This window comes from Protobothrops mucrosquamatus, unplaced genomic scaffold (assembly GCF_001527695.2).
Source record: "Protobothrops mucrosquamatus isolate PMUCROS unplaced genomic scaffold, P.Mucros_1.0 scaffold78, whole genome shotgun sequence".
Lineage (NCBI taxonomy): Eukaryota > Metazoa > Chordata > Lepidosauria > Squamata > Viperidae > Protobothrops > Protobothrops mucrosquamatus.
The window spans coordinates 1,688,044-1,706,795 of record NW_015386455.1 but is presented as its reverse complement, the minus strand read 5'-3'; the positions used below and the strand labels follow the sequence as shown (position 1 = coordinate 1,706,795).

Sequence of the window (18,752 nt, the reverse complement as noted above, 5' to 3'; positions counted from 1 at the left end):
TGCCATAGGTTCGCCACCACTGCTATATACTGTGATTTGTAAGTGTAGCTTACTAATGGAGGGAAAGACATACCTTCATCACACATATATACACTGCATATTTTGGTATTTGCAAGAATGGCAAATTTATTCTTCACTTAAGTTAATGCTGGTTAGCAGATGAGAGTTTGAATGCTATACTTAGGCTCATGTCTCCGAATCCAGCATGCTGATTTCTTATCATGTGTCATAATTTAACCTGCATTTAACTTTCATTTTTAATTAAATTACTTTATTAACGTATTCAGAGGAAAAGTACACACCTCAGGTAAAATATATGGAGACCAGAATAAAAGGCTTTTCTATCTTTCTTATTCCAATATTTATCTCAGAACATTTATAGTATTGGACAGATAAACAATGTTAGTGTTCTAGCATGGGTGTCTGAAATACTGTGCAGTGCTATGCATGTTCTTTATTCCTTCAGACAAATACACTCATTCAAAGACTTAAGAATCAGTGTGCTTAAATGCAGTTCTTACTCTCACCTGAAACACAAGTTGATGTGGAAGGATTCTTATTTATAACTGCATAAACAGCTTCTGGTCTGAAAAAGAAATAATTAAGTTAAAGTTATTTTTCCACACTCAATGATTCAAACTTAGAGATGCTTGGAAATAAGGGAAATCAAGTCATGCTGAATACGATGAGATGCTGCCTCATCTCCTTCTCATATATCCCTCCCCATCCTACCCTTGGGTTGGATTCAAAGTGAAACTTCTGTTTCACAGTAGCTGTACTTCAGTATGCTATGGTTAATATTAATTCTGATTTGTTAAAATAAGCCATCATTGGAATCCATGGTTTAAAGTTGGGTGATTTCCTACAAACCTATCAGCAGAAGGCACTAATAAGAACACAAATGTGTTCTTATTCTATGAGAATTCTACGTTCTGTGTGAAAATGGTATTTATTAAGATAAAACCACTGCATCTGGTAAAAGTGTCAGAATCCAGTTATATTTCATTTCTATCTATCTCCTCTGATTTAAAATCAAATCTCACCTTTCCCTGGATTCTGCCAAACTTCCAAGGGGGAGGGGGGATATGCATGCAGGTTTATTGCTTTCACTTCCTCTATTCGCTACAATGTAACATTTTGTTTATTGACTCCGTGTCTGCTATCCATTACAATGTAACAAATTGCCTCCTGCACTATGCATCTCTCTGAACCTTCTTCTCCCTAACCGGGCAGCTAGGAAAAATGGGGAGGGAAGAAGTACAAACCTCCGGGACCTGGCTTATTTCTCCGTTCTCAAAAGGAGGTGTGAAGAGCTGTGGAACATCGCACTACAAATGGAGCCGGATTGATGTTATCTCCCCTTTCCCACGATGGACTTAACACCTGGGGATTGGCCAATCTGAATCGTCTGGATGAACTGTGGGGTGGGGTTTGCTTAGGGACACTTTAAAGTAATCGATCTGTAAAGAAATCCCTCAGATCCTATCTATTATGCCTGCTATCAACTACTCTTAATAAAAGTTCCTGTTGGAAGAAATTGTTTCCAAGAGTTCTGCTTCCTTAAGATGTGGGATGGAAGTGGGTCCTTACAAAAAGGTTTCTTTCAAATATATTTCTCAATTTCAAACTTCATTTTAAAAATTCTGAATGTATCCAAAAATTTGGGAATGTAACGTATGAACAGTTAAAAAGAGAATACAAATTATCTGTGCAACTGTTCTTAATTCTAAAATTAATATTCAGAGCCAGCAATGTTTAAAGACAGACGTGCTGAAAAGTCATCTGTCCATATGAATCCCTCCAAATCTCCACCAAAGTCTTCTATTCATCTTTTACAAATCACATGTATTTTGCCAATAGTTTCAGTTCAAATATTCTGACAGCCTCACTTACTCCTCTCTTTGGCATTCATTTCCAGGCAAAATCTTCACGTAGGATTTGGGAAACCATCCTCTTCTTCTACCAGCTTCTCCATACCACCAATTTTCTTGCTGCTCCAGCACAGTAATTATGTCATTTTTTGAAAAGTTTAAGTGATTATCTTTTTTTGCAGTCCAAGAGCAAAGTGCTTGTGCTTTTATGTTTTCTACAGCTTGTCCCTGTCAAAGGTAGTATATTAATGCCAGCCATGCAAGTTTTAAAGACACAAAATATAAACTAAAAATATTTTCACTCCAAAAGCATACAAATGATAATTATTTTTTTTAAAAAAAATATTGTCTTGCCTACAAATCCCAACTGAATTATGGAAAATTTTCCATAAAATAGAATCAAAGCAGGACAAGATCTGGTAAACTACCTTGAACGTTTGTGTGGTAGACAGGGTAACCTTTCATAAACAAATAATTAGCCACTTATGCAGATTACCACTATGTATTTCTCATATATGATGTAATATTGTATTATATGAAGGAGAATACAGAATACTTTTCATTTGTAAATAGTTCATTCCCAAAGAGTCTGGCATCATAAAATAAAATGAGCTCCCCAAAGAAAAGCCAATCCCAAATATACATGTAATAATAACATAAAAATATAAAATACCAAAAGTACAAAACATATGTGCTTTGGTGTCCTTGGCATATTAATGCTCCCAGCCCTGTGCCAATAGTTCCATTCTGAACCAGGAACATACCTGTCCATGGATGGGAGAAACAGATCCTGGGGAAACAGTGCGAGTAAAGGCAGACTTTTTCTGCCATGAGCTAGGATTTAAATTTGCAAAAGATACATTTTGGTACTCTGCTTCGTCTGCTGGTTTACTGGGTGAATGTACTCTGCAAAATCAAAACATATACATAACGGAATTACTTTCAATAAAACCCAACCATCATAGCAAAGTAGCCAAAAAACTTTCATGGTCTCCCAGAAAGGACATCTTAGGGATTCTTTATAATTCATAGCTTCTGCAGCTGCTAAGGAATCCTTACTGTGCAGAAAGAGAGAAATTCTTGAAAGCAATTTGGGAACCTTTTGCATGCAGATGGATCCTCCAGTTACGGCTGTTATTTTTAATACACGAAGCACACAATACCAAAACACAGCACAAATAGTTTTACATTTTTAAACTGGAAACAGACATCAGCTTGTCTCACATTATGTCAAATTAAAAATTTGTGATGTTGGTGCATTCACTGTGAATTTGTTTTATTGAAATATTGTATTAATGGCTATTCTTTAATCTCAGCTGCTGATTGCCTATTTATTTATTTGTGTGTGTGTGTGTGTGTGTGTTAGTGGTGGGTTGTTATTCTTAGCCAGCCAGTCACTAAATTGAATATATAAATTTATATTTACTCTAGAGGAACTGAAGTAGCTGGTACAGAGACTGTCGGAGGAAGTAAGGCTTTCTTGGGAAGTGAAACGGCTTTCTCCTTTTCAGGTTTTTTCTCTACATAATTGCATGGAAACCAGCCAAAATGTCCTTGAAAACTTCCATATAACCAGCCAGGTTCTCCTTCAGTTTTCTCAGCAACCTGGAAAGGAAAATAAAAAATAATCAAATATAATGTTAATTTTCTTTACTTGTTTACAAATATGTTTTAATTCTACTACATGTTAGCTGGTGCATTTTTAAAGAAAAAACCCCCACAAAATTATTTGGGATTAAGGAAACTATTTAGTATTCAGAAATGATAATTTACCTCAATAATATCTCCGGAATGGAAGCTTATCTCATCTTGATTCCTGGCTTCAAATGGATATAAAGCTCTATAATTCACAAAGCCTACTGATGTCTTTGAATCAGCAGCACTAACTGCATGGCCTGAAGAGTCAAGGAGAAACTAATTATTGATTGATAGTTCCTGACAAATGCTTTAAAGGTCTATTTCTAGGAAGGTCAGGATTTCTGCAAGCACACTTATTCTCTTGTTTAAGTCTTGGGAAGAGCCAAATACACAGGAATCATTACTACTGAAAAGTTGCCATCCCTTTAAGCTCCTATTTCCTCACCAATCAGGAACAGCAAAAGACAATGTAGACAGCTACCAGAGGTCATGGTAGATCCCATCTAAATGTCCTGTGCATAACAAACGCCTTTTCATTAATGCACAGGAACCTTCTTCTGTGACTACTACCACTGTTCCATAAAAGTCCCCTGTCCTCAGTAGAAGGTTTCCAAAGCAAAGCAAAGAGAAGGGGAAACCAGCAAAAACCAGCATCTGCTATCTGACTGGAGCATTCATGGGAGGGACTCTTCTGCCCACTCTCAAGAGTAGAAGCCATCTCAGATTCCTAAATGTTCTTTCAAACTACTGAATAATCCAAACCAAACCACTCAAATCTTAAAAAGAATAGTTACCTTCATTTTTCAGGACAGACTTAAGATTTCCCTTTGTTTGTTTAAGAACATTTACGTTTTTCTCATTTAAGTGGGAAACAGATTTCTCAGAATCTTGCAAATTAAAAATATCTTTTCTTTTCTTCCCTTCTTCAAATCGTTTAAGCTTTTCCTCAGCTTCTTTTGCAATCTTCTCCTGTCTTTTTTTTTCTTCTGCCTTTTGTTTCTGCCTTTGCTGTTCAGTCTCTCTTAGAATTCCTGTTTGTTTATTTTGTCTTTCCTCTTCAAATTTCTCCTCTATCAGTTTTTGTTTCTGGATCTCCCTCTCTCGTGCAATGGCCTCCTCGGCTCTTTGTTTTTCCTCATGGATCTTTTCCTGCATTCGATCTTCTTTCAGACGCTTTTTTCTTTCTTCTTCTTCCTTCCTGATGGTTTCTTGCCACAAGTTCTCCTTTTCCTGTTTTGCTTTTCTTTTGAAAGATAGAAAACAAGCATAATTATTCTGATATTAGTATTGAAAAGGAAGACTGAGTAGCAAACACTTAGTATGATCCTTATACCAGCTTCCTATTGATTCCCTTCTGAAGGTTTTAGGTTCACCTGTATGATGCAAAGTCTTGGTTATAGCACAATATTAATGTTTACTATTTGCTGAAATGCATGTATTTTGATGCAGAATGTTAGGAATAAATTTAAGCCTGATTTTAATTTTGTCACAGCAATGTAATCAGTAAAGAGTGGTAAATACCAGCATTCATAAGGACTCTCAAAATGCAGTTTCTGCATTTATTGCTGCCTATTAATCGGAAACAGAGAATAAAATGAAGGGGCTAGAGGAAAAAATGAGGAACACTTTAAACACATTACCGTGTAGCCTCATCTTCTATACTTTTTTTCAAAACAAACTCAGTTCTTTTTCTTTCCAGTTCTTGAATTTTTTCGTGTTTGATTTTGTGGAGCTGTTCAAGCGCTTTCTGCTGTGTGCAGTAAGTTTCTCTTAGTTCCTATTAAGAAAGGACAAAATTAAGTGAGCAAAAAAGCAAGCAGATTTTAGAGAAGTGATTCCATTTAATATTCTGAATCCAAATGTTCCTGCAAGTTTCCCAACAATCATATAGAGCAAGACAAAAGTATTTGTATTTGTTTATTTTTTGCTTTTGAGGCCCTCCATAGCATTTAACTGCCCTTTATAAAAACATTTAAAAGTCATTCTTTATGGTTTTGCAAATGTGCAGAAAAACTTCTGCAATGAACATTGTTTTCTAATCGCTTATTATGTCCATACCTTACTTTACAAGTTAGAACTAATTTTCTGTAATGACGATGGCAAAAAGTTACATTTCTTCACCATGGCTACAGCCTTCTAGTGATGGAATTACTGGAAGGAATCATAAAAACTTTGATGTGAAATACCAATGTGTAGAAGGCTCCTCAAAGATTCAAAAGACTTTTTGGTATCTTACATCTTGTCTGAATAACGAGAGACTCTTTGTAAACAATCTTATTTAATTCGGTGTTAGAAAGCCGCATGCCAATCACTTGAGTTGGGTGGAATGTTTCTGCTAGTTCTGGCTAAGTCACTTTCCTGCAATCCCTTTATACTGACATAACAATGCCATTGTTAAATTAAGTACAGAACATTACATTGTTCTAGTACACGATCAGTTGTGTGATTATGAAGTTAATTGTATTATACTATTAGACATTGTCAGCAAATGTCAAACCAGCTGTTAAATGATCAAGATGAATTACAGAATCTGAGTTACTCTAGTATAGTGGCTAAGATGCTGGACTAGAAACTAAGACATTGGGAGTTCCAGTCCTTCCTTAAACACAGAAACTGGCTGAATGATTTTGAGCCAGTATCTGTCTCTCAGCCCAATCCACCTGAATGGGTTGTTGTGGGGGGAAAAAGGAAGAAGACACATTATGAATGTCACTTTGAATTGTACAAAATAAAAACAATCTTCTATTTATCCCTTGCTCTTACGTTGATTTAATTGCTTAATACTTTCAAATGGGAAGCTTTAGGTCCAAATCAAGTTAAGGTTAAGGTTAAGTCTTCAAAAATTGTGCTTGCACATACACATAAGAATATTCCCTACCTATCCAGCATATACCTACCTGCTTTTCTCCATTAAACATGTAGGAGAAGATAGATTGCTTCCCACCTTCCAAAAGTGCTTTGCTGCAGAAATAGCGGAACCTGTAAGATCCCCCTTTTTTCAAAAAGGTCTCCTTTTATATTACCAATGGCACAAGGAAAAAGGACCTGGGTGGCTTAATATAGCCTGGCAAAATGTCCATCCCATTCTAAATAAGTACACCTCAGGCAGGAAGGACACCCTTTCCTTAATGTTATAGGCCAGCACAATCCTATCTTGTTCTTGTTATATGGAGTTATCACCCCGAGTCTTCTGGATGTGCTTCCATACTAAACAGGCAGATAGAATGTTCTTTCACACGCCCAAAGACAGGTGATGCTTCTTAATGATCTTGCACCCAGACGAGGTAACATCATCAATGTTAGCGAAGCGTTGAAGCATTAGCACTGATGATGTTACCTAAAGAGAATACCCAAAACCTGCACTTTTTGAAACCAGCTACAAAACTTTAAAACAAATTGGAATTAAAATGACAGGAAACAAATCCTGTGACGAATGCAAATGCCAACTCTGTTCACACATCATATTGACAATATGAGGAATTCATATTATTGTTCATTTTCTTATATAATCTATTTATCAGAAATACTACTCTACATTCAAAAAACAATAAGTTGATCAGTTACTCTGTGAATAGATATAAAGTATGAATATTGGTACTTCTCAGGATACTCTGTGACTGTTTTCAAAGTGATCATTTGTGAACAAAAAGATTACACAAAGATCAGTTTCCTAATGAAAAATGTAAGCCAGAATTCACAAGGATGTTCAACTGTGTAATCTATGATTTTAAGCAGATACTAAAGTTTTTATAAAAAACATTTATAAACACGGAAAGGTCGCACAGCTAATACAATTATCAACCTCACTGTCTGTATGTCCTTCATTTCAATTCTCCTTGACTTCTCTGTTTTATAATTCCCTTTGGTCTTTTTCAGAATGATAGTCAGTGCATGTGTCAAAACAATGATTTATAAAATCTCATACTATGCTATTGTTTTGCTACAAAAGTCCAATATTGTTATATTTCCATATCAACAGCTCTGGAAATGCTTTCCTCTCTTTGATCTAAGGGGAAACTGGAAAAAGGCAATATGGCAACCTGTATGTAAATCAGAGCAATTGTCACATTGTGATAGTGGAAAAGCCAAACAAAGATGATCCTATATATAGCATGTTCAGCAGCAGTTGTTGTGGTGGGTAGAATTTGGATCCAAAGAGGTAATCAAATGGGTTTCTGAAAATAGTCTAACGATGTAATCCATAAGGGAACAAAGATCTTAAAATTTTTATTGTGCAAAATATAAAGTTTGCCTTAGTGATAGTCTACTTGGCAATTGGTTTGTTATGAAAAGCCAAGTACATGGGAGAACAAGTCAACATATAATGGGCTTTGTAATTTAACAAGGTTTTTCTTCAAGGAACATATATTCGTGAGATTTTATGATCTGAATCCAACTTTCTCTGATTTTATAACTATCTAAAAAGAAAGTAGCAGGCCACTTTCTTCAAGTGTAACTCAGAAATCTAGCTAGTTTATTATTCTTTTCTGTCAATGTTCTTTAGGCAAAATCAAGCATATATATATATTTTGTTGGTCTAGGGAGAAGCAGAAATTGTTTTTCACAAAATGGTATTTTTTTTACTTATTCTGGGAAATCTGGTCTGGACTTTTCCTTTGTTATGCATATAATAGAAAACTATTTTCAATGGTCAAAACAGATAAAATAATAACAATCCTGATTACAGATAGGACTTTGTTTCAGATAAACTGGTAATGAGTAGTAATCCATCTACCACACACTATGTGAGTTTTAAGGATTTTGCTTAAAAGCAGTGACATGAGGATTATTCCTACCTTTTCCCATAATCGAAAGTATTTGGTTAGTGGACAGAGTTTAAAAGCAAGCAAAAGGCAAATAAAATCTCTTCCTGCAATAGAGCACCAAATTATTGCATAGGAAAATATTTTGATTTAAGTGCTATAGAAATGCAAATTTATTTTTTGTCTCACACACACACACGCACGCACACCAATACAAAAACATGGAAATTATTAGAAGCAAAAAAAGGCCAAAGATTAGAAAATAACCTTAAGTAAGAGGAAGAGGTTGTTGAGACAGCTTAGCAGATATAAAAGGCACTGAAGAATAGAAGCATCCATAGTCTCACACTGTAAGATAAGGCAGATAAAAAGCGGTTAAACTTTTCTCTAAGACTGTTGTGAAGGTGGAGAACTTAAGGAATCAGAATAATTAATGTAGCAATCAAAGTTCTGATTCAACTCTCATATTTACCTATATATTATGTGAGTGTGGGTGTAAATGAGGGAGATAGACAGAGTCTTCTATAGCCAAAATTAGTAATATTAATGGTTCATAAATAGGATCAACAATAAACTCTTGTCCTCTGCAATGTTCCTATCCAGCCATCGTTTCTTCTGCTGCATATGCCACTCTATTTCTGTTCTCATTTCCCACAGTAGAATGCATGCCATAGAATGCATAAACATAACTGGGCTGGGTTTGGGGAATGGGCAGTCCTTCAACTGTTGATCCCTTTAAGCCTGCTGATGCCTCCTGCTTGAGATGAAGTGGTGCTATTTTGTAATGTAAGGATTGGTACTTGGGTAGGTATCCTTCTACAGCAGAGGTCTTCAAACCTGGCCCTTTTATGACTTATGGATTTCAACTCCCAGAATTCCTCAGCCAGGCACACTAGCTGAGGAATTCTGGCAGTCATAAAAGGGCCAAGTTTGAAGACCCCTGTTATACAGTATCTGCACATAAGCTCTACAGTGAAAACAGGCACTGCAATGGATTTGGCCTCATGGGAGCAGTCTATCAAAAAAAAAAAAAAAAAGCAGGATAGTCTTTTATATTTGCTGCTCTGCCTCTTGATATAGACAGGACAGACAGGTCAGGAACTATGGTCCAATTCTCTTGACTACAACATTTCATGAAAGAGATCAAACAGCTGCTCCTTTACAATCTCCTTTCACTTGCCCAGTTCTACAGCATATGTGATTGACAGGTAGACCTTCCTTAAGGACTGCCATGTCTAGTAATCATTCAAAGTTACAACGGTGCTGACAAAGTAGTTTTACAATCAATCTTTCCACCATCGTAGCATCCTCACAGTCATGTGATTGCCATTTCAGCACTTTTACACCAGGCAAGTATTTATGACTGCTGCAGCATCCCAAAGTTATGGGACCACAATTCCAAAAAGCAGTCAGTGGAAAGCAGTAAAATCACAAGTCGCAGTCATGTGATGTCTCATTTAACAACTGTGGCAGGAGTGAGGTTGTTAGTCTGTTGCAGTCACATGATTACTTGTTTAATGATCGGGTTGCTTAGTGATAGCACTGTTGGTTCTAATTGTAGTCATTAAGCAAGGACTACTTGTAGTTGGCTAGGCTAAGCCTCCAACGTTAATCAGAAAGTTCAGTTATGTAACTGAGAAGAGGAAGTTGCTTCTTCCATATCACCTGCCTATGCAGGAAGGAAGAAAATAAGGAAGGAAAAAATGGAAAGTGATGGCAGCACTGACTTTTCCCTTTGTTATATTTACAGTCATACTGTCTATCAGTTATGTGAAAGGTTTCAGACAAACATTGTTAAGTAGGAAATTCATAATCACCACACTCCCAAGATTAATTATCTTAAATACAAAAATTATAGCTTTGCCAGCCCTCCATATTCCAATTAATATGCATGTATATGTATTTAAAATGTTTTATAATTTAAATACAAATACGTTGTAATGTAGCAGGGAAGACTGTCACTAAATGACTTATACATCTCTTTTGCTGTCCAGGAGTTGACAGTTGAAGGACAATTTCAAGTCCTCCATTCATAATCTTTGGCTCTGAAAGAGATTTGAATCATAAAAGCCCTTCAGATAAGACGCTCTCTGTCATGGTGCAATCATGCAATTTTGGGAAGAGATGATAGAAAACAGGAAGGAAAAGAAGACATTACTACTAAGTAAGCCAGGTAAGGAAGATTTCAGGTGTAGCTTAAGTCCTTGCTTGTCCATTTTGAAAACACACTTCAGGAAAGAAGTTGACTGGAGAACCTAACTGCCAATACAAAGAACATGTAATAGATTCTTTGTAAGCTTAGTAACTGCAGTTTGTTCACATTTTTGGTTTTCTCATCCTTTTCAAGCTTTTTGTTTTCTCCATATTTTCCCCTTATCTGCATATTCCCAATTCTCACTGTTGTGACATACATTCTGTAGATGAATGGAAGGAGAATAGATGATGTAATATGAACTTCACTTGCACCAAGAAACTGCTTTGGTGTGTCTTAAATAATGAACATGCTGAGTGAAATAGATGGCTTTCCTTTTGTTTTTATTACATTATATATTTTTTATTAATTAAGGAAAATTGTATCTGCAAATTTTATTGTCATCCATTTCCCTATGCCAAGGTTCACTTTCAATATTTTAGTTGATGTTACTTCAAATAATATTAATTTACCTTACAATATGCAAAATAATACCCATATAAATCTTGGTGTAAATGGGCCAAACTGCAAAATGCTGGTACTGATTCTTTTTAAAATCAAATTAGAGATTAATAGGGCAGCATTTGAGTATCATGAACAAAATGGTAGGCATTTTTATGAGATCTCATGAACAGAAGATAACACACAAGGCTTGATTAGTTGAAGAAAGAAAGTTTCACCAAATGAACAATCCTAGATGCTTAAATAAAAGGCTACAACAAAATTGTACCTTGAGCTGCTTATTAAAAATATCAATTTCTGACAGCTTGGAAGTGGTTTCTTTTTCTAGTGTATCTAGTTGTTCCTGAAGTTTTTGGCATAATTCTTCTTTTTCTGATGATTTCTTCTGCACTGAATTTAGATGTGAATCTGCAAATGAAAGACCACGTATTTAATATTTACTTACAAATTTTCAATTTTTTGTCACATATCTATACATCATATTTACTTAATTTACTAATACTTTAGTCTTTGACAAACTAGAGGGGAGAGCTCCTTAAACAGTCAGAGTGCTATGCAGAGTGGGTGATATCATTCACAGCACAAAAAGGAATGGGAAGATTTTCTATGTGTCTGAGAAGGGGACCTCAGAACTCCTTTTCACACACCTCATTTGAGGGAGCAAAAAACACTTGAATGAATGTATTCTTACAAATATGTACACATAAGACTGATGATACTTACCAAAAGAGTTGCTCATCTTGTTGTGATTTATTTTCTCACTCAGCTGTTGTTTCTCAGGAACAAGAGCAATCAGCTTATTCTGATATTCCTGTAGAGTTGAGGATAGTATATTTTACAAAAGTAGTACCAGCATATGTGTTTGACATAATCTGATAATACAAATGAAAGCATAGACGTAAGAAACAACACTCCTGCACCAATTTAGTGGCTTCCAAAGTACCCTCCAAGTGACTATGACCCATTTTTTCAATGTTTCTTGAGAAATTAATAGGGTAAAATGGGTTCTTTAAGTATGAGAGACTCAGATATCAATTTTGCACCTTAAAATGCCCAATCTGAGAAATGACCAGTTCCTAAATGTAAATTCTTAAAGCCCTCATATACCTGCTATGTTGTGCTAGTTGTGATGACTCAGGGCACAGCACAGAGGCAATGCAGTCAGCTGGCAATTCAAGCAGTTCTTTTATTGCTCCCAATTTTCCCTAAATGCTCCCACATTTGCTGGCAAGCTTCCAACAAAAGATCACACACACATCCCTTCAGCCAACTCTGGTTGAAAGTAGATTCAACTACAGGCTGATTAGCATAAGAAAGTACTCAAGGCCATAGAGATAACAAGGAAGAAAACATAAGTTTAACAAGTCCATTTGAATGCAAGCTTGCCTGAGCAGTTTCCAAAAGAGTGAATCCGAGATACAGCCCGATAGTCAAGGTTTCCAGGTTGCCAAACAGAAGGCACAGAACAAGAGCAACAATACACATCACTCCAATGAATCAGTGTTTGTTCCTGACAAATGCCCCATCCCACAGCATCTCCTTAAATCTCAATCCCCAGGTGTGCCTTGTGGAGTGGGACGGGACGCTCTCCTCCTGAGTAATTGAGCCTGCCTGCATTGTTCCCTCCTTCTCTCCACTCTCCGTGCTCTAGGATCAGGTGGGGGTGGGCCTTGCTCATCGCCTGAACTCTGTCTCCCCTGTTCCAATCCTGAAGGGCCCTGGCCTGCCTCAGCCTGCTCTTCTCCACAGTCCTCTGAAGCCACAGACACCTCTCCCTCGGCCTCCATAGGGTCCTGTTCCAACTCCATTTCCTCCTCAGATTCAGGCTCAGATGGAGGCATGACACTAGTTATGCCCTGAAGCCAAAACATTTCCAAAAATATATGTCCTTTGGATGAAACAAAATAAAACCTATCTCTGATGTAGGCTGATATATTCCGTTATGGAGAATATATCTCCAATAATAAAAAAGTGGGAAAAGAATAATAATGCAGCTCAAGGAATATATGGAATGTATCATTTATAAAATTTTGCATCATGAATAGATAAATGCAATTACTATCATTTCATGATATCCTATCAAACAATGTCTTTGCTTTAGAATGTTGGTCAAATAAAGGACATTATGTCTTCCACTACCCCATTTACAATGAAATCAGGACCAAATTATTGATGGTAAGTGAATTCAAGGGCTCAGATCTTGAAAACTCTTCTTGCAGATTGGTTCTCAACTATTAACAACCGAGTTGCTACTTTTGTTCTGTTGTCATTTAAACTTAGAAATACTTAATTTCTCAGTTATAGCTCTGGCTTTATCTTGCTGTAACTTTTTACATCTAATACTCTTTATTTTTTTATTTTACAATCTTATATTTTACAGCACTGCTGTTTTATTGGTTTTTTTATGGCATGCTACATGTAACAATCTATAGCTACAGGAATAAATTTACTTACTAACTTTTCATGAGTTAAGCATGTATAAACAGAAATTTTGGAAGATTGGGGTATTTCACAATTTTTCAACCATTTTTTTTAAACATTTTCTTTCAATGCTGCAGAAGACCAAACAAAGCAAGCAATCCTGTTTTAGAAAACTATATGCCAAAATAAGCACCAATGCCCTGCCACATGCCAATACAAATATACATACACAAATAATGAGCTTTAGGGCATATATTCCATAATTTAAACTAATTTTGACATCTTTTAAAATGTCCTGTTCAGTGTCAAGCCCCATTCATCTGGGCAAGATCAAGGAAGCAGGAACTACATAAATTTCAGTAAGTTATCTTTAATGTTAGTCGGAGTAAATACTGAATCTTAAAAGCTTCCAACCCTCAATTACAGTGAGTTCATTAAAGGAAAGTTTTGTTGAATAATTTGAAAAGCTTCTCTCCAGGTTTCTTGCCTCTAGGATTGAGTTCCAGTTTATGAAATAAACTTCCATATAGCTTGCCTTCTGCTCTTGATTGTTTATATCTACCCTTGCTCCAATTTCTTTCCCAGTTTCATCACAATCTCTCACATTTGTCAACAAAATAAAATGTTCACTTAGTTGTAATTAGGAATAAAGACACAAGGAATAAGAAGGAATGCTTCATGTGTGTTGGTTGGGATCATGTATTATGGATACTATTGTATGAAGATAATGTCATTTTGCCATCTGAGAATCTCAATGATTCTTAACAAATATGACATAGATTACATGACACAATAGTTCTCAAGACTAGGGGGTTATATTTGACAGAGAAATCACATGAACACAAGTTGTACATGAATGGTGACAATTTAGATCAAAAGAATGAACTTGTGTATCTTGGTAGAATGTTAATTAAAAATGGGAAAATGGATGAAGAAAATGATTTCTTCTTTAATTTCATTTGAGTACCATTTCTTACTCCTTTTTTTTGCAGTTTGCTTAATATTCCTTACCTCAAGAGTGTGGCGGCTCACAAGGTTAGAATGCTGGGCTGACAATTGGCAGCCTCCTGTTCAAGATCCATTGCTGTTGAGGGGCGGGGCGAGTTCCCATCACACACTCCAGCTCCTGCCAACTCAGCAGTTCAAAAGCAGGCAATTGCAAGTAGATAAATGGGTACCACTTCAGTGGGCAACTCATGGGAACATGAAAGGAGCCCCCAACTGGGAATCCCACAGGCTATGGTGATGTCACTGGCAAATTGTTTCACCATGAAAGCACTTCAGTGCTTCTGACATGGAAGTGTTAACATTACCCCAAAAGAGAGCAGTATTATAGATAAGTGTGGGTACACCCACACACTTGTTTGTGCATACCTCGTTTGCTACAACAGCTCCCCACCCTTCACCATAGGAATTTTACATTTTATCTCTCTCTCCAGCCCCAACTAAAATCATTTTTTTTTGTGCTTTCTGTTGACTGCCTGCACTAGTCCCTGCAGTTTTCTTCATGTGGTTTTACAGAATGGTTTGCCATTGCCTCCTTCCTAGGGTTGAAAGAAAGTGACTGGCCCAAGATCACCACTGGTTTTGCACCTAAGGCTGGACTAAAACTGTTTCCTAGTGAGTGCCTGGTGCTATACTACATCAAAATGGCTCAAAAACATATAGCATATTTTTTTTAAATGTAATGGTTGTGTTACATTCTTGCTTTCCTTATTTGCTTTGTATGATTTATGCAGTTATGATCTGCAACTGACATGAAAGGACAAGGAATAAATCTCTTGAAAATCTAACAAACTGTCATAAATTCTGCTTCTTTGTTTAGAAATCTGGATAAACACTCCTGGCTTAGGGAGGATCCTTAGGAGCCTCTGGTACCTTCTGGACTCAGGGCTGATTAGCAGTGATTCATATTGTTCCTGCTCCATAAAACACCTGTCTGTGTGTGCTTAAAGTAGCAGTCAGAGATCAGGAATCATAAGAACCTAAATTGTCAGGCTTCTTGAACATTTTGTATTAGTACTGAGAGTAGGAATGGGGAACCTGCTGCCCAGAACCTAATAAGGTCTCAATTCTGATATTGGACTACAGTAATCTGCTCCTTCCAGAGAAACAAACTGTGCATATGAAAATGAAAAACCAAAGAGAGAACGAATGGCAGATAATAGGCAATCTTCTCAAGAAAAACAACAAGAAAGAATCTTGGGACACTCAGAGGACTGTAGCCTTAATAGACAACTGGTTTCAATGTTTTTTTCCCTCTGCATTGACCATCATTTTGTGGGAATGAATTTCAGACTTAACAGAACATCACATACTTGAAGCTGTTGTTCCAATTGCTTGATTTCAATAATTCCCATATCACATTTGTTTTCTAGATTGGCAAACTCGTTTTTATGTTTTTGTTTTCTGTTACGAACATCTTCTAGTCTTCCAGAGATCTGTTGGTATTTGTCATTCTGTATTAACAAACATTTTAAACATTACATCAATAACATACACAAATTTCTTGACATACAATTATTCATTACTTTTTTAGGATTTAATCCAAACTCTGGCATGTATGACTGAGACCTGGCTAAGTAAAAGTTAAGGAGAATTATTCTCTTAGAGCTCTGTCTACCAGGTTCCTCCACTGAGTAGCAGGTAAAGATTAGATGCTGGGCAGGCAGCATGATGGATATGCTATACACGAATGCAATGACCAGATGCTCCATTTAGCAATCCATTAATTCTTAATATAAGTTAGCTATTTACTGGGACAAATGCAGCGATTCTGTTGGTATACTATCCACTCTTTTGTAACAGTATTATTCTTTCTAGCAGGGTAATCTCAGAGACAATTTGGACTATCTTTACTAAGTAATTTCAAGGTCCACATGGAGGATGACTCAGTATTTTATATCACCAATGCAACCACACAATTATCCCAATTAGTATTTGGACTGCAGAGAACTGGATAATCTATTAAGATGATCTATTTTAAGCACCTAACAGATCACTATTTAGTGAATGACTTAAAACAGATTTTTCTATCACTTCTTGCAGGCAAAACTTTAAAACTCTGACCAATCTATGAAAGACAAAAATAATGTAGGTGATTTGCTTCTGGGCTAATCCCATGCTATAAAATATATTCCTTTTGGCAGTCCTCTAAGACTTCTCTCTCCGCTTCAGCCATGGTTTTTAAGGTGAACTGATAATTTTAGGTGTTTTTAACTGGATTTTAAAAACTGTTTTATATTTTGTATGTATTTTCTTATCTATTGTAACCCCTTTAGTGCTCTAGAGATGAAAAGGGGAGGATGTAAATTGAAGTAATACAAGAAATAACATCACTATGCTTCAAAGATAAATGTTACTGAAATGAATAAATAAAACGTAGTTGAAGAAGGGGGAGATACAATACCAACCAGGGTTTTCCCCTCCTATACAGCTACTATATAGTTCTATACTGTACACCTGAAAGCTTCTTCAAATCTTCTGATGCTGTCCTTTAGTTGTTTTGTCTCTATAAATGACTATTCTTAACTTCAATATGAGAAGTGAGAAAATGACACCATAGAAAAGCAAAAAAAAAATCTACAATTTATTTACAATTAAAGCAATTAGACAAAAGATATGCAGAAGCCATGGGAAAACAACTGAGTTTAGTTGTAATGCTATACTTTTGTGCAGTGTGTGACTCACCAGTGCATCTAGTTCAAGATTAAGGCTCTTTTTTTTAGAAGATAACTTCACAATTTCCTCCTGTTCTCTATTACGTTGATTAAGAAGGTCTTGACGACGAATCCTCTCCCATTCAAGCCGTCTTTGACGCTCAAGTTCTTGTTTAGCTGCCTGAAAATAAAATACCTAAACTATCAGCTTCAATGCTTATGCAACAATAGAATGATTATCAATATTTTGTATTTATTCCAATCAATGCTTAGGTTCACAAAGTGTACCCCAAGAAATTTAAACTATCATTTACTTTAATGACCACTTATTTGAATTCAGATGAAACTATCTGCTTAAATTAAAATTCAGAATAAAAGGTAAATTATAAAATAATCCGTTTCTTAGCTGTTAATAAGGAAATATTTTCTAAAGGAGTGCACTTAAAGGTCCCCAAACTCTCACAAGAATAGGTTTACTTAACTGACAAACTAAAACAAATTTTCCAAAGGTTAAATCCCAAAACAATTAGAAAGACAACCTCCCGTTTTTCAATCTCTTTTTTCCGTTCTTCCTCCCTCTGTTTCTCCATCTCTTGTTGTTTTTCCAAGCGCCTTTCCAGCTCGAGTTGTTTCTTCCGCTCCAGTTCCTTCCTCTCCCTTTCTCTTCGCTCCTTTTCTTCTCTTTCCTTCTGGGCTTTACGTTCCATCTCTCTCTGCTGCTGCTCAAGGAGCACCTGGCGCCGTTTCTCCAGCTCCAGGTTGCCTCTTTCATAGTTGGCCTTCCTCTTATCCTCAAAGGTAACTAGATTAAAGAACAGTGAATGGCGCTGAGCTATGAACACTGATCAGGCCATATTCTTCTCAATTATTTCTAAGAGATGGATTATGGTAGAACCATTCAATAACCAAAGGAAGACAAATGGAGATGCATCTAATCTTATTCAGGAGGCTTTTCAAATCTCAAGGTCTGTATGTATCCCACTGCTGCTGCAAGTGTTCTGTCTAGGTGCATCTGCCTTTATTGCTATTTCGTCTTTTTTATTGTTGAAAATGTATGGCTCTAATGAGAATGTACCTGGCCCACACAACGTGTTAATGTTTAGGGTTGTAATTCATAAAGCAGCTTCCTAATATAAAGCTAAAATAAGGTCAACCAGATACATCACAAATAGGAGATATAACTAACATAATTAAACTAATTTTCTTTTTTTCAAAAATATTACCCCCTATTTTAATGCAGAAACAGAGGATCCCAGTTACCTGGAAGTTTCTGGGGAGGTTCTTCTTCCTGTTGATATGTTGGCAGAGCACAGTTAGTATTTTCCAAAGGCTTTCCACTTCTAGGAAAAAAAGAGAACATAGTCGTTTTTTAAATTTTCAGTTTGTCAGATTTTATCTATAATTTTAATTACACATCACCTTGTGTTAAGCACCTCAAAGAAGGGGGCACAAACTCAGGAGGCAGAGTTAGAGGGAGTGGGTGCCCAGCTTTGGCCATATCAGTTAAATGCATAGCTAAGATGAACTCCTCTGCTTTCAGCTGTCCATCACCGTCAGTGTCAGACAGAGACCTAGGAAAGACAGATCTGTGTTAAAAGAACCGAGGGAACTGGGGAGAGCTACTTTGTTCTTTGCATACAACATCTCCAGGGATAGCCATGATGAAGCAGGGACCAGCTTTGAAAAATCAGATACAGAAACAGTACTTAAAGGTACTGTTAGGCAGGAAGAGATAGGAAATCTGCAA

At 36.4% G+C, this 18,752-nt stretch overlaps 1 protein-coding gene across 1 annotated transcript in view; it reads right to left on the bottom strand.

Moving 5' to 3' along the window:
• ITSN2 (intersectin 2) overlaps positions 1–18,752 on the bottom strand; it is a gene marked incomplete in the record, with an annotated part of 76,320 nt that overhangs the window by 25,081 nt on the left and 32,487 nt on the right. Inside the window, 15 exon segments of the mRNA XM_015812315.1 lie at positions 528–586; positions 1,894–2,099; positions 2,636–2,777; positions 3,298–3,476; positions 3,645–3,766; positions 4,304–4,752; positions 5,150–5,286; positions 8,540–8,620; positions 11,194–11,333; positions 11,649–11,736; positions 15,665–15,805; positions 17,037–17,186; positions 17,545–17,807; positions 18,266–18,345; positions 18,439–18,576. Of these exon segments, the coding sequence (XP_015667801.1) occupies positions 528–586; positions 1,894–2,099; positions 2,636–2,777; positions 3,298–3,476; positions 3,645–3,766; positions 4,304–4,752; positions 5,150–5,286; positions 8,540–8,620; positions 11,194–11,333; positions 11,649–11,736; positions 15,665–15,805; positions 17,037–17,186; positions 17,545–17,807; positions 18,266–18,345; positions 18,439–18,576 (2,375 nt within the window).